At 41.5% G+C, this 15020-nt stretch overlaps 1 protein-coding gene and 1 long non-coding RNA gene across 6 annotated transcripts in view; one reads left to right on the top strand and one right to left on the bottom strand.

The window, feature by feature from the left end:
• CACNA2D2 (calcium voltage-gated channel auxiliary subunit alpha2delta 2) overlaps positions 1-15020 on the bottom strand; it is a 553469-nt gene that overhangs the window by 7479 nt on the left and 530970 nt on the right. For all 5 annotated transcript variants that reach the window (XR_014003634.1, XM_081177654.1, XM_081177655.1 and 2 more), the window contains 10 exons: positions 14770-14868; positions 14107-14201; positions 9993-10040; positions 9409-9480; positions 8150-8302; positions 7017-7069; positions 5847-5902; positions 5067-5190; positions 3750-3859; positions 1060-1148 (listed from right to left, as the gene is read on the bottom strand). Coding sequence is in view for 4 of the 5 variants with exons in the window: in XM_081177654.1 (XP_081033780.1) it covers positions 1060-1148; positions 3750-3859; positions 5067-5190; positions 5847-5902; positions 7017-7069; positions 8150-8302; positions 9409-9480; positions 9993-10040; positions 14107-14201; positions 14770-14868 (899 nt within the window). In the remaining variant the exon portion in view is untranslated. The remainder of the gene's footprint in view (positions 1-1059; positions 1149-3749; positions 3860-5066; positions 5191-5846; positions 5903-7016; positions 7070-8149; positions 8303-9408; positions 9481-9992; positions 10041-14106; positions 14202-14769; positions 14869-15020) is intronic.
• The window catches only part of LOC308577849, a 58468-nt gene that overhangs the window by 15148 nt on the left and 28300 nt on the right, over positions 1-15020 (top strand). The window lies entirely within an intron of this gene.

The raw sequence follows: 15020 nt of genomic DNA, 5'->3' as shown, positions 1-15020 counted from the left end.
CTAGGTCCATTACTCTGTACATATTCTCACAGTTCCCATAAACATGGGAAAGGAAAATTATCTCTTTTTTTTTTTTGAAGATAGAGCCCAGTGAGATTAGAAGGACTTCCAGATCAGCTCTAAGGAATAGTTGGCAAAAAGAGTGCCACCTCCCAAATAGAGTGAATTTGCCATTAGAAAAGGAGTGCCTTATTAAAGAGATACTCATCCTCCCAGAGGTGCATCTTGTGAAAGTGATTTGAAGGGCAACACTGCGTGTGTCACACCACACATGCGCAATGTCCCATCATCACACATGCAACATCAGGCTGTCGGAAGGAGCTGGGGAGTACAGCTAAATGCAGCAGTAGTGTAGCTTCAACGGCTGGTGGCTCCTCCGGTGAGGGGCTCCTTCAGCCCTCCTTCCCCTCCGTGGCAAGTGAACAGAGGAGAAGGACCTGGCCACTGAAGCCACGCCATGCTTGGCCTCCTCTGCCCCCTAATTTTTTTGGACATTGGGGGCGGGTGCCCCCAATATTTTGGGCTGCTTATTCCTGATCTCTACCCTTTGCAGTGCATCTTGCTACACTGGGACAAATTTGGCGAGGAGTGTTACCCCACAGTAAAATATGCCAATTGAATTAGCAGGCTAGGGGATGAGTAGATGGACTAGTGGCCTGGTACTCCAGCTTCCTATTGCGAGCAGTACTCTGACTGAATCCCTTAGGGACATAGGAAGTTGCCTTATACAAAGTCAGACCGTTGGTCCATCTGACTCAGCATTGCCTACAATGACTGGTTGTAGCTCTCCAGGATTTCAAACAGGAATTTCCTCCAGCTCTACTTGGACATGCCAGGTATCAAACCTCAAACCTATATGTAAATAAGTGTTCTCCCACTGAACTATAGCCCTCCCCTACATACAGCCCTGATATGGCCCTTCATATCAGTAGAATGGTTTGACAAGGAAAGCTCTAGCCTACAGCTTCAGCCTTGGGTTTCTCAAATTCCAGGCTTTCCTCCTAACGGAGCAAAGCCACTTTAGATATATCCATGCACTCCTTGTGTCCTCCTACTTACCGTTGCATTGTAGTCAAAACAGATGTGGGGACCTTTTCGATACCGTGGCTTGTCTACTAGTTCACACTGATTGGGATCTCCCGGTGGAGCTTTGCAGTGTCAAAGAAAATATAGCACAAGGCAATAAATACACTTGTAGTGACATGGAAGAGCGGGAGGAGTGGGGTCAAAGAAAGGAGCCCTTGATTATGGAGACTAGCAACCACAAGAACTGCCCTGCTGGATCAGACCAAGGACTTTTCACAGGGGTGGCCAGGTCCTGAGCTTCCCCCTTCCCCTTGGGCCTGATGGGGATTGACCAATGATGTCTGGTGACCGAACTTCAAAGTATCAAATAATATCTGAGTGTCACAGCAATTGCTCCATTTGCACCATTATAATCTGGCCATGTTTCCACCCAACAAGCAAAAGCACAGAATATTTGTAGAGCTATAGTGCAAGAAGCAGGAAAACCATTGCAAAACATTTGGGGGGGGGTGGACTGAAGAGGCACCAATCATGGAAACACTGGGGGCTCATGACTGCATTGTGTGGATTTACAAGTAAACAAAACATTACAGTAATGGGAGAAACCAGCAGTGTGGATGTGGCCAATGTCTGTCATGAAATTTTTCACAGGGAGAGGGCAATGGCTTATTCGTATCCACTCCTTTTTGTTACATGTCTATAAATGCTTCATCAGAAAGATACCATGTGTTAACTCTCATTTTCAAATTAAATTCACATGAACAGAATCCCACAATGATCCCTACCTACTGGTAGGCATGAAAGGGAAATAGGCAACCATGTGTAGACAGGACATTAGAAGAGCCTGTTGGATCAGGTCAAAGGCACATTTTGTCCAGCCTTCTGTTCTCACAGTAGCTAATCAGATGCCTTTGGGAACTCCACAAGTAGGGCATGAGTGCAGCAGAACTCTCCCCACTCATATTCCCCAGCAATTGATTATCAGAGGCAGACCAGATCTGATACCGGAGACCATATACAGCCATAATAATTGATAGCCATTGATATTTTCCATGAATTTGTCTAGTCTCCTTTTAAAGCCATCCAAATTGATGGCTACATCATCTTGTAGTAGCAAATTCAATTGTTTAACTGTGTGAAGAAATACTTTATTTTGTCTGTCCTGAATCCTCCAACATTCTGCTTTGTTGGCTAGCCCCAGGTTCTAGTATTATGCAAGAGAGAGCTTCCAAATATTTACTTTAATGTTTCTTATGTAACTAACCTGGCTTATAAGGCCTAATGCTATTGTGACTTTTTCTGGTCTTTCTGCTATTTGAGTATAATTAAGCCATAAATCCAATGGAACCTAGAGTGTGAATGTGTGAGAGTGATTTCCTTGTTACAGGGAAGGAAGAGAGTGCTGTGGGAGTGAGAAGCAACTGGAGTGAGTAATCGCCATAACATAACAGCAGCCAAAGCAAGTCTGGGCCTCGCTAACAGGCAATATACAACACCGTGCAATGTAATATCAGCCACCCTGGAGAGAGCCAAGGGCCTATTTGCCAGATAAGAAGGAAGTATAACTTTTCTATTGGTTCTGCCAGTGGCAACATGGTTTATGGTTTTATGGTCTCTCTGTCCATGTGACAGTCTAGTGTAGTGAAAATGTGCGGTGACCTTTGAGGTATAAAAACACCCCAAAACTAAAGCAAGTCAGAGATTCACAGCAGACTCTTGAGGCAGGCATGCGGAGACCCAGGGGCACTGGTCTCTCATCAACACATTACACTTGAACCAGCCACCCAGGTTGTGCATTTGTAAGTATGAACGCATGTTAGGTGACTTTATTCATAATTTGAGCATATTGCGGGGTTAAGAGCACTAACTGCTATATTCTGATTAATAAAGCTTCAAATTTTTACATTACAGTGGTACCTCGGGTTAAGAACTTAATTCATTCTGGAGGTCCGTTCTTAACCTGAAACTGTTCTTAACCTGAGGTACCACTTTAGCTAATGGGGCCTCCCGCTGCTTCTGTGCCGCTGGAGCACGATTTCTGTTCTCATCCTGAAGCAAAGTTCTTAACCCGAGGTACTATTTCTGGGTTAGCGGAGTCTGTAACCTGAACTGTCTGTAACCCGAGGTACCACTGTAGAGTGTTTTTCGACTCCACCTTGCCCTGTGCTGATCAGCCAGAGCTCAGCCAGTTTGATAAACAGATTGCACCAGGAACCATGCCTATAAAAGGGCCACACGTTTTAAAAAGAAGTTTCTAGCTCTCCTGGAAGGAAGGTTATGAAGCAAAACATGCATGTACAAAGGTGTGTAGGTATCTCAATTCGGGGGAAAAGAAACTATCAACTACCTATCACGCAAAGGGACTTCACACCCCACCGCTTGCATTAAGACTTAGCACAGGTAAGTATTTTCATATGTGCATGGCAACTGATAATGGGGAGGTGGAGGTGTGCCCTGGAACAGCCCATGTGACCTGCAAAGCACCACCCACTTTTCATGCACCTCCCACTCTAAACGTTGCCATGGGCCATGGAATTGCGCAATGAATACAGTCCAATATTCATTGGCATGTAGAAACAGAGCAGCAATTCCACTCTCAACAAAAACAACACTGCAATGCCGAGGCAGGGGGGAGAAGGGGAGGGAAGGGTTCCAGTGTGGTTGGGCCCATTATGTTGAACCTGATACCGCATCATGCAGCAGAGCTGAGAAGCAAAGGATACCCTTTATCTCCGCTTGGAGAAGCTTGGTGGACTCACACTGGCTGCATATTGGCTTTTCTGCCACAACAAACAGAAGGTTGGTGCGAGCAAGCCTTTGTGCATGGAATAGCCTAGGGAAGAAAAAGAAAAGGGCGTGGGGAAAGGACGAAGTGCTGCTATCATGCTGATTTAGTACTATTTCTATTTACTGCAGATTATTACAACAATTCAGCTCATAAAATAAAGGTTAAAGTTACATTTGGCCTTATGGCAAAACTACACATGCCCAAATACAAAATATATGCAAACTGCATCAGATAAGAGCTGTATGTGTGTGCAATTTGCCACTTTTTACCTTTCTAAATGCATGCAACTGGCAGTGGAAGAAGGATCAGGCCCCACTCTTGTGTATTTGGAAGGAAAACATGACTAATAATAAAGGAATACACAATTTACTTTTGGTCATGATTATGCTTGCTTCTTTATCTAGGCATTATCTATGATATGCATTTAGGTCCAAAATACAGCTTATTTTAAATGTGTTCTCACACATAAAGTGACTGCTTATTTTATTTAAACAATTAGTCACCACAGGGCAGGGGAGAGACCAAGACTGTAGGGAAAGGATTTAACTTTTTCCTCCCCCACTGCAGTCCTGATGAACAACCCCCAACCCCAGCTCCTATTTCCAGTTGCTGTCAGCCGGAGCTTCCCTCACAATGTAAACAACAGTTTTGGAATGGGGTGATTTTCATCAGAATGGTGGTTTGTGTGTATATGAGGGTAAAAACTCCTCACATTGGCCCGTCATGGTCCTCCTCCTGATTGCCCCCAAGCCTCCTGTGGCATCTACTTTTGCTTTTAAAATAATGCATTTGACACAATGTTTTGTTTGGTTTAATATTCTAATTGGCTTAGTATTCATTCTGTCTGCCTAGGGCAACCAGATACAGTAACTGGAATTCTTTGAGCAGGGCAGCTAGGAATCTGTCCACCTTCGCCAAACTTCAACTCCTAGGATTTTATTTTTTTAGCGCCATGATGGTTAAAACTGTATAAAAATGATATCAATCTGTAGTGTAGATACACCCACCCCGCAATTCAGACCAATATTGCCTGTTCCTGGAAAGCAATCTATCTGCATAATTCCACCAGGATCTCTTGTATCTTAGCCGAATACCACTCACTGCCCTTACTAGTTTCCATACTGCTAATTCTGGTGATCAATTTTAACCCTACTTTAAAAGAGACCTGAGCCAGAAGGGATTACCACCTTCTAGGGACCAACAGTTTGATCAGCTAGTATGAATGTTTATAGCAGGGACATCTCCCACTGACCTGGAGCAATTTCCACAGTCAATGATGGTGTTGTAGGTGTAGTCAACTGTGCTAAAATAGTATTGGGTCTGCTTCATGATGCAGCTGGTCTCCTTGGATTCCATGCTGTCAGCTGCGACATCCTCTGTTCGGACACACAATACATACAGTTGGAAATAATGGCAGTGGCAAACATTTATCCTTCCTGAATCATCTAAATTAGCTGTTCTCCTTTAATGTTGTGTCTAAGGGCTTTAACCACACATTATGTTAATTATAGGGCTTGCAGACATGTCAGCTGATTAAAAAAATAGTCCTAAATGCAGTTCCCACCAATTTCCATGGGAATACCAGCACCTGGGGAGGGTTTTTTTAACCTGTGTGTAAATTATAGGTATGGCACCTGCGCAGTGGTGGCTGGTGACATTTTGACTTGGTAGGGCTACAGTCTGACCTTGCTGTTTTTATCACAATAGGAATTGCACAGCACTTATTTAGAAAAGCGTGCCATTACATGTGGGCAGAATGCCATTGTCTCCTTTCTAAAAACACACAAATCAATTATTCTCTGCACATCTATGGACAGGGAAAAAGCTCCCATGTAACAGGACCCAAGTATGGTTTTCAGAGAAGATCAACTCCATTACCTCTTATTTAGAAATTAAGCCATTTCACATGACCCAAGTTTTTGCATTCATGTAATGTTTACACCTACACACCTGTTGCAACCCCCCCAATCACACAACAACGTTTTAAATGTGAGGAAAACGTGCTTCCAGATGCATGCAGTAGGGAGCTTACCTGTTTGAAACCAGCTATTGTAGGTTAGTCCATACAAGAATTGCTGAAACAGAGACCTTATAGAAGAAAACAGCAGAGCTATTAGGTGAAGAAAACAAATGCAGGTCACCAACCCAAATAAGTTCCTTGGCTTATGGGACCAAAAAGATATGAAGTCTCACTTTTCTAGGCCAAAAGGGTAGAAAGAAGCAAGGAGCCTCAAGATCACTAGTTCTCAGACTTTTTTGTGGGCCACTTAAAAATTGTTGGGAGTCTCGGTGGATCACTTAGCAAACTTACTTGTTTTTGTTCACCATAGTGTTGCCTTTTTAAAGGTTTTCAGTCTTTTAATTAAAAAACAAGGCTTATAATTGCAGTTTTAAAAGATTCCCCTTTCTAATGTGATGAATGCGAGCTCTGAAGTTTGGTGTCATGTTTGTCAGTTTACAAAAGGGGTGCAACTGGGTGGAGGCAGGGCTGGACATAAATATAGTTGCAATTTTGTTTAGGGTGCTTCTTTTTCATTAACAGCTACTAATTGATATTTACATTATGTACTGTATAGAAGCAGACAGCTTTCCTTCCATGGTTAATTCCAAGCAATGACACCCTTACAAGCACACAGTTGACTCTCTATGTCAAATAAAGCTACAGGTGTAGGTTAGCTGAGTTGCATCTCATGAAACCCATGCATACACAGCTCATGAAACCATGTTACCCTAGCATGGTAGGGTGGTACGAATTTGGGAGGAAAACTCAAGCATTTCACTCCTGGAGTAAGCATGAAGAAAAACAAAACATCACGGTGAAAATCTACACCATATAATCAAAATAAGGGGCCCTAGCTGCTGAAAATGGCTCATTTATCCGGTAGGTAAAAAGTCAAATAATGAAAATTATGTTTGATAATCCAGCTCAGGCTAAGATGGCAGCAATTTCTGTCATGGGAAAAACAAATCGAAGTACAGTGGGATAGTACAGATTATTTGTAATAGTTCTGCAACCATTCTACAGACCACCTAAATGGGTTTTGCCTTAGATCTTTGCAGAACTTGTTGAAATGTTGACAACCCTAGAACTATTCTACCAGATCCTTCTTGATGTATGTTCTCTCACTGTTATGTGCAGTGCAGAGTGGCCCAATGTGTGACATTCCTGTCCTGCTATAAGAGCTTATCCAGAAAGGCTTACCATGCAGCTGCTGAGGTCCACCAGGCCAGGTTCAGGAAATCTGCCATTGTTGGCTGGACATAAAGGGATAAGGGAAATGTGGTTGTTAACAGAAAAATACCACTGTTAGCTCAAGCTCAATGTGCTGTAGCAGCTTTTCACATGCTAAGGATCAAACATGAAGCCCAGAGGCAGGATTCTGTAATGTTTTGAAAAACCCAACCTTTTGACCACATTTATCTGCATCTAATGGTGCTTTGCCACTGATAGAGAATACACAAATAATTCTACAGAGGGACCCATTGATTCATGATGCAGAGAAGACAAGGTTCACAAAGAGCCAGAGCAGCCCTACTCATGAGCACAGCAAGCACACCCAGGCATGCAAAAATTGTGATTAGATGGCCTTGCCTGGCAACACTTTTCTCATAATACAATTTTTGAGATAACTAGCACTGATCTTACTAGTACTAGACAAAGATCAGGGGCTTGGAAACATCTCAGTGACTCATTGTGGTTAGTAAACTATCAGACCTCTCTTGTGGCCCATAAATAGAAGAAAATGAAAAGACTTTACAAGAAGAAATGGTGACAAATTACCAATTTAAAACAACTCCATCTGCACTCTGATGCAACTGTACAAAACGTATGGGAAAAAGAAGGGCAAAGTGTTGCTAGATAGCAGGCAGACATTGTTTGGATTATCCACGCTCTGCATCACTGACAGACCAAGGCCAGTTCTTACCTTTGAGCCACCGTGTGGGAAGTTGCTTGAAAGGCCACTTGATGTGATGGCTCTAATATGCCACACCCACCAGGTGTGGAGAATATTCAAGCCACCACCAATTACAATGTAGGCTACAATTTTTGTGTGTGTATTGGAATTCCTGGTATCAGCCATATTTCAGTACTCACACAAAATTCTTGTTTATACACCAGTGTATCACAAACAGTAATGTTAACCTAATTTAAAAATTCAACAATCCTCATCCTTCCTAAACACTGCATTGATACAGCTGACAATTCTTCTCTTTGCCTTAAGTATACTGTAGTTACTGTGCTTACATAATTCCACCTATAAAGCAAATCCCCACTTGTATGCACAATGCTGAAACCTTCAGGTAAGTCTTCATGGCATGGGAGCCCCCACTCACCACGTACACCCCACGCGGAGCGCCTCCCGTATTGCTCGGAGGTTCTGGAGCGCAGACAGACTGGAAGTCGTAGGATTCTTTCCGTGTGAAGAACGAGTTGTTGTAGAGAGCAGACATCAAGTGAGCGTCGACCTCACTGAAGAACTTCCCTACCTGGAAAAGGGAAAAAAGGATGAAATAATTCGTTTAAGCTGTATCCAGCTGATTATGCATTTTCCAACCATGGCTGCTTCCAGACAGGGACCTTTTATTGCAGATGGGTAATGATCAGATTTTTCTGTGTGCAAATTTGGTGCTTCAGCTTCCATGCATTCCTCCCCGCCCCCCATCACTATATTTGTTAGTATTGCTCTCCAAACCAGTGGGCAGAGCTTGATGGAATGCATCTTAGCCGTGTAGTTTTTTGTCCTTCTTCTTAATCATTCCTCCCTCACCTCCACTGTCTTTCCCACCGTGTATCTCTATATGTGTATGTGTTTATACCAAGTCACCATGCTTAACAATGGGAGAAATGGAAATTTATGCTTTCCTTGGGAAGGACAATGCCTACTTCTATTTGGTTTTCTTTCTTTTTCTTTTTAAATGGAGGTAGAACATAGCCATTGTGGCTATTAGCCTTTGAAATCTGGATTAAATGTAAAAAAAGTATTGGCTGGCATTTCGATAATGTGTATGGGATTGGTTGGGTGCTGCAAAAATACTTGTGAGCATTAGCAGTAATGCTACCAGTCCATTAGAAATGGGAGCAATGTATAAACTCTGCTAAACATGTAGGAAGCTTCTGAACATGCATGTTGGCAACTGGGGTCCTCCATGTGTCAATTGTCTGATATCATAATGATGTTAGAGGACCCAAAGTAATTACTCCCCTTTGTGGGTTTGCTTTGAGCCACTTGCATTCAAGCTAGTGATACAAAGGAATATGAGCTGATCAGTGCTTATAGCAAATCCCAGGGATTGGCTGCCCTATGGTACCCCCAGCAAGGAATTCTGTAGTGCAACTGATTTCAGTGGGCTTGTTAGCAAGCATTCCTTTACCTAGCGGCTGGCGCTGAAAACAAGCCTTGCTTGCCAAACTCTACATTGTTCATATATGCATTTCTATCTGCCCCACACCTTACGTTGCATATGACATTGGGTGTGTGACAAGTAGGTGTGATTTGGGGGAAACGATGAGCTAAATTGTTACCCTTGTTGGGCCTAATTTGGCCTGTGGACTGGAGGTTCTCTACCCCTGCTATAGAAAAAGCACAGCTTACCTGGAACCAGTAATCCTCCTGGTTGGAAAGTACCAGAAAACCCCCATCATCGATGAGAACACAAAGGAGGTCCTGAAAGATTGAACAATACTTTGTGTTTTGCAGTGGCTTCTAAATTCTGGTTTAAACATTAGTCTACATGCCTGATTGTCTCTATAATGAGCAAAGGCAACCGTAAATGAGCATTCCTTGTCATTCTATAAACATTTATGGAGCTCACAATGTGTTTAAGGATCAGGGTAGTCTAAGAGCAAGGGAATAAAGGTGGTGGAAACAAAGCTTGGTATGTGTATGTGTATACACACACACACATGCACAGAGCTCCCTATTTTGCCACCCGAGGCAAGATCTTGTCAAACTGATGCCATTGATGGCACGATTTATCCACTGGAGGTGGTGCCCATGAGGGTGTTGACTCTTTGGCTTATGCCACCCAAGGCGACTGCTTCACCCCACATCAGGATTTCTGACAGTTTTCTGGTTTAGGAAGCAGCTAAGGATACACTACAATAAGCATTAAGAGTCGCTATGTAACAATCAGCAAAAAGGCCCAGTTATTTTCCATCTGTTTCCTCCATGTTTACCTTGTAATTAGCCTCACAGTCCATCTCGCAGCCTGTGGAAGGGTCACACTGGAAATGAAAGAAGAAAGGCAGTGACACCAAGAGAATTTGAAACACATCTCAAAACTGAATTACTTAAATCCCACATCCACACCCTTCCTAATCACAAGAGGAACAGGTTCTACAGTCAGAAGGGAATTGTGAGGAAATGAGAATAGAGACAGCTTTGGCAACATTTATCTATACTCTGGTAATGTTTAGATTGTTGCAGTGTACTGTACGTGGGGAATTATGATGACTGTCCAGTCGGAGTAAAATGGAGTGTAATAATCGATTCTCACATATCTGCTTCTGTCCATCCAAGGTGGGGAGGGGCAGGGGAGGAGGGCGGGGAAGAAGGGTGCCAGACCAGTTTTGCAGGATTGTAGCCACTCCTGCTGAGAACAGTAATAACAGCGCATGGATTGTTCACGTCGAGATCCATAGTGGGAGAAAATGTAACTAGTTAAAAAGTCGTCTTAAAAGTGGTTTAAAAATCGTTCTAAGGAATAGAAGTGAAACGTGCCAGCAAGAAGCAGCAGCAGCAGAAAAAACACTAACATGGACTGGCAATGGGATTCACTGCTTGGACTATACTTTGGTGGTCTTCACTTGTTTTCTTTTTCTTTTTGCAAATTAAATTTTTATTGATTTTCAGTACACGTACATACATTCATAAATTACACATATATAGGTTACATATTTAACTTAGGCTCTATCATGCCTCTGACTTCCCTCCATTTCTTTGGTAAGTATCAAATAAAGTTCTAATATCACGTACTCTATATATCTTATTATCAACTACACGCTGTAAGAGTTATTCCAACCCTACCAGTGTCTTCAAAGAGTTACAATTGTTTCTTATATACATCAAATATTTACTCCAATTTTCTTGAAACTTCTGCTCGTCCTGATCTCTTAATTTTCCTGATAGTCTGGCCAGTTCTGCGTAGTCCATCATTTTAACCTGCCAGTCCATTATATTCGGTATTATGTCTGTTTTCGAATTCTGAGCTAACATATTTCTGGCTGCTGTCGTGGCATATAAAAAGAGGTTTTTATCTTTTTTCCAATTTCCTTTCCAATCAATCCCAGTAGAAAAGCTTCAGGTCTTTTTGGGAAAGTATATTTAAAGATTTTTTTGAGTTTGTTATAGATTAGTTCCCAAAAGCCCTTCACTTTACTACACGTCCACCACATATGGTAGAGGTCACCCTCTACCTCTCCACACTTCCAACATTTCTTATTTTTTGTTCTATACATCCTTGCTAGCTTTACCGGCGTTAGATGCCATCTGTAGATCATTCTCCTTTAAAGCAGTACAAGCCGTAAATTTCATGTTTATATTCCATAGTTCTTGCCACGCATCAAAATCGATATTATGGCCGAAATCAATAGCCCATTTAACGATAGCTTCCTTTATCTCTTCGTCTTTCGTATACCAATCCAATAATAAAGCATATATTTTTGATAATAATTTATTTTTACCTTCTAGAATATCAATATTGAATTTAGATTTCTTATCCTCGAATCCCTTTTTCCTTTTATCTTCTTTTAGCAGATCATTAACTTGGTGATACTGTAACCACCCTGTAAATAAATTCTCTACCTCCTCATACAGTTTGAGTTTTATATCGTGATCTGTCTTTTTGATTAGTTCTTCATAAGTAGCTTTTCCCCCTTCCATATTGACTTTTTTGATAGTTAAAACTTCTATTGGTGAAATCCACCAAGGGGTTTTCCTTTCCAATAGGTCTTTATTTCTTTCCCAAACTTGAAATATTGATCCTCTGATTATATGGTTTAGAAAACCCCTGTGAACTTTCACCTTCTCATACCATAGGTACGAGTGCCTCCCGTACCTATTATCAAAACCTTCTAAGTCTAAGAGATCGGTGTTTTCTAATTTTATCCAGTCTTTCACCCATGTTAAACATGCCGCTTCGTAGTATAGACTCAGTTCTGGCAGGGAAAAGCCTCCTCTTTCTTTTTTATCCACCAAGATTTTCATTTTTATTCTCGGTTTTTCCCCCTGCCAGATGAATCTTACTAATGTTTTTTGCCATTCTTTAAGTTGTTTTAGCCCTTTAATTACTGGAATAGTTTGGAATAGAAATAACATTCTGGGCAAAACATTCATTTTAATCACGGCTATTCTCCCCAAGAATGACAACTTTAATCTATCCCATATTTCTAGGTCCTTTTTAATACCCCTCCATGTTGCCTCATAATTGTCTTTGTATAAGTTTATATTTTTTGTTGTAATCCATACTCCTAAGTATTTAACTTTCTTAACTGCTGTAATTCCAGATCTTTGTTGTAGTTCCTCTATCTCTTCCTTGGTCATGTTCTTTGTCAGCATTTTGGTCTTATTCTTGTTAAGTTTGAGTCCCGCCACCCTGCTGAATTCTTCTAGTCTCTGTAAGGCTTCTTGTAAACTCTTCTTTGGCTCTTCTAATGTTAACACTAGATCATCCGCGAATGCTTTACTTTTGTACTCTTTACTGCCTACCTTGATCCCTTTAACTTCTGATGCTTCTCTTAGCCTCTTGTTAAAAACCTCTAATACTGTTATGAATAACAGGGGAGTCAGGGGGCAACCCTGTCTAGTCCCTTTAGCGATATCAAAAGGTTCCGATATATTGCTATTTATTATGAGTTTGGCTTTTTGATCTTGATATATGGCTTCAATTCCTTTTCCAAACCCTTCTCCAACTCCCATTGCTTTTAGATTTTCTTTCATAAATCTCCAGGAGATGTTATCGAATGCTTTTTCGGCATCAATAAATATCAATGCCGCTTGCTTGTCTATCCTGTTCTCTAAATATTCAATAATGTCTATGACATTTCTTACATTATCTTTCAGTTGTCTTCCTGGAAGAAAGCCTGCTTGTTCTTTGTGAATTTTCCCATTTAAAAGTCTTTTTAATCTTTCCGCCAATACATCAGCAAATATTTTGTAGTCGTTATTTAACAAGGAGATGGGTCTGTAGTTTTTAACTTCTAAGCCATCTGCATCTTTTTTTGGGATCAGGGTAATGTAAGCTTCCTTCCACGTGGCTGGGATTTTTCCTTCTTTTAAGATGTTATTCATGACCTCACATAACACTGGAACTATTTGGTCACATAATGTTTTATAATATCTAGATGAAATGCCATCTGGCCCCGGAGCCTTTCCCATTTTCATTTTTTTTATTGTTTTCCGAATTTCTTGTTCTGTAATTGTCTGATTTAATTGTTCTCTTTCATCTTCCGTAATCTGTTGCAATTGGTATTTTTCCAAATATTCTTCTATTATCTGTCTCTTTCTCTTTTCTATATAATTCTTTATAATATTTCTGAAAAATCTTTCTTATCTCTTTGGGGTCTTCCACTATCTTTTCTCCATCCCTTATTGTCTTCACTTGTTTTCAGGCACAATTCAGTGTGCTGTCTTGTCTTTGTCCTACAAAGCTCTAAATGACTTTAGGTCAGTAGATCTAATAGACCGCCGTTTCTCATATGAACCTTACTGTTCTTTAACTTCCTCTGAGACCCCAGTTTTGGGAGCCTCACCTTTTAGAAACTAGGTTGGTAGTTACCAGAAATGTCTTTGTTTTATTGGTGGGCCCTTCTTTATGGAATATCTTCCCCAGATATATTAAAGTGTCTCTAATTTTAGCATCTTAATGTTTTAAGCATGCAGGATCCTCAAAGTGAACTGGAGGGGCAAAGTAGTGTTATGAAGTAGCATGATAAACCACTTCTTTCAGGAACAGTAAGATAAATACATAGATATAGATATATAAACTCTGGGTAGTGCTTTTTTCTGGGGGGATGCAGGGGAATGCATAGCCCAAAATATTTTGTGAATCTTTGTTCTTTTGTCCATTAACTGTATTTATTTTTCCTGATTTGAACTATAAAATGGTGATTTTCTTGAGTCAAAATGAGAGTACCCCTAAACCTGGCATGTCAGTGGCGAGGGTGACTGCTCTGCTGCAGTGTTAGAACAGCACTGGGGATGCAAAGTGGACTTGCAAGTGCTCCTCAGCTCCAACCATGTTATATGCAAAATCTCAGATCCTTTTCCAGGAACATATTTTTCACCACCTACTCTTCGTGTCCCCAGCTGATCCCTTTCTGTTCGGTTACTTGCAAGGACTTTAAATTTTTCTGCCCATGCCTCCAGGTCAAGTTTCACTCCAACCACTGGAAAGGGAAAACAAAAGAGATATTTAGGTTAGAAAAATGTTGTCTTCTTCTTTTTGTCTAAACACCTGGGCTGCATAGACACCACACATTTAAAGTTCATGGCTCCCCCTAAAGAACCATAGGAACCGTAGTTTACCTGGCACAGAGCTACAGTTCCCAGGATTATTTGGCGGAAGTCATGTGCTTTAAATGAACGGTGTGCATCTAACTCAGCTGTTCTGTTGTTTCTTATTAAGTACTGCATTTTTCCTAAAACCAGCTTCATTCAGAACTGAGAAACAAAAACTACTTAGCTGCTAACGTGTACAAAGCAACTGTGACAGCATGAAGGATTACACAAAGGCCACATGAGCCTTCAGCCCAGTGGAGGGGTTTGTCAACCCAATAGCCCAAAGAAATCCAAGTGTTTTTGCAGCCTGACTGAAGACTATGAGCTGGTATTTATGTAGACTGCTAGAGAGGCTGTGGGAGGCTTCACAGCTGCAACTGATGTAGACCAGAAGGCCTGAAGACAGGAGAGACATTTCAGAGACAAAGATACAGGCAAACGCCCCGTCATTCTTACCTGCTGGTTTCAGGTGCCTCTCACCAAAGTTGAGCTCAACTGCTGTGCTGACAAGGATCCCAACTGTGTTGTTTTCCAGTTCCAGCCCTCGGTAGTTGACTATAGGGGGAAGAAGAAGAAAAAGGACCTGCCAGTCTGTGGATGGCACAGGCAGCATAACTGCTGCAAAGCACTCTGGCTTGGGTGGCAATGCTTTATGGTTCCATGCAGGGCTGACTTCCTGCCAGTGCCCTCTCCCTGCTTCCTTGTGG

This window comes from Podarcis bocagei (genome assembly GCF_964188305.1).
Source record: "Podarcis bocagei genome assembly, chromosome: 2".
In the NCBI taxonomy this organism is placed as follows: domain Eukaryota; kingdom Metazoa; phylum Chordata; class Lepidosauria; order Squamata; family Lacertidae; genus Podarcis; species Podarcis bocagei.
This window is presented reverse-complemented; position numbering and strand designations above follow the sequence as displayed.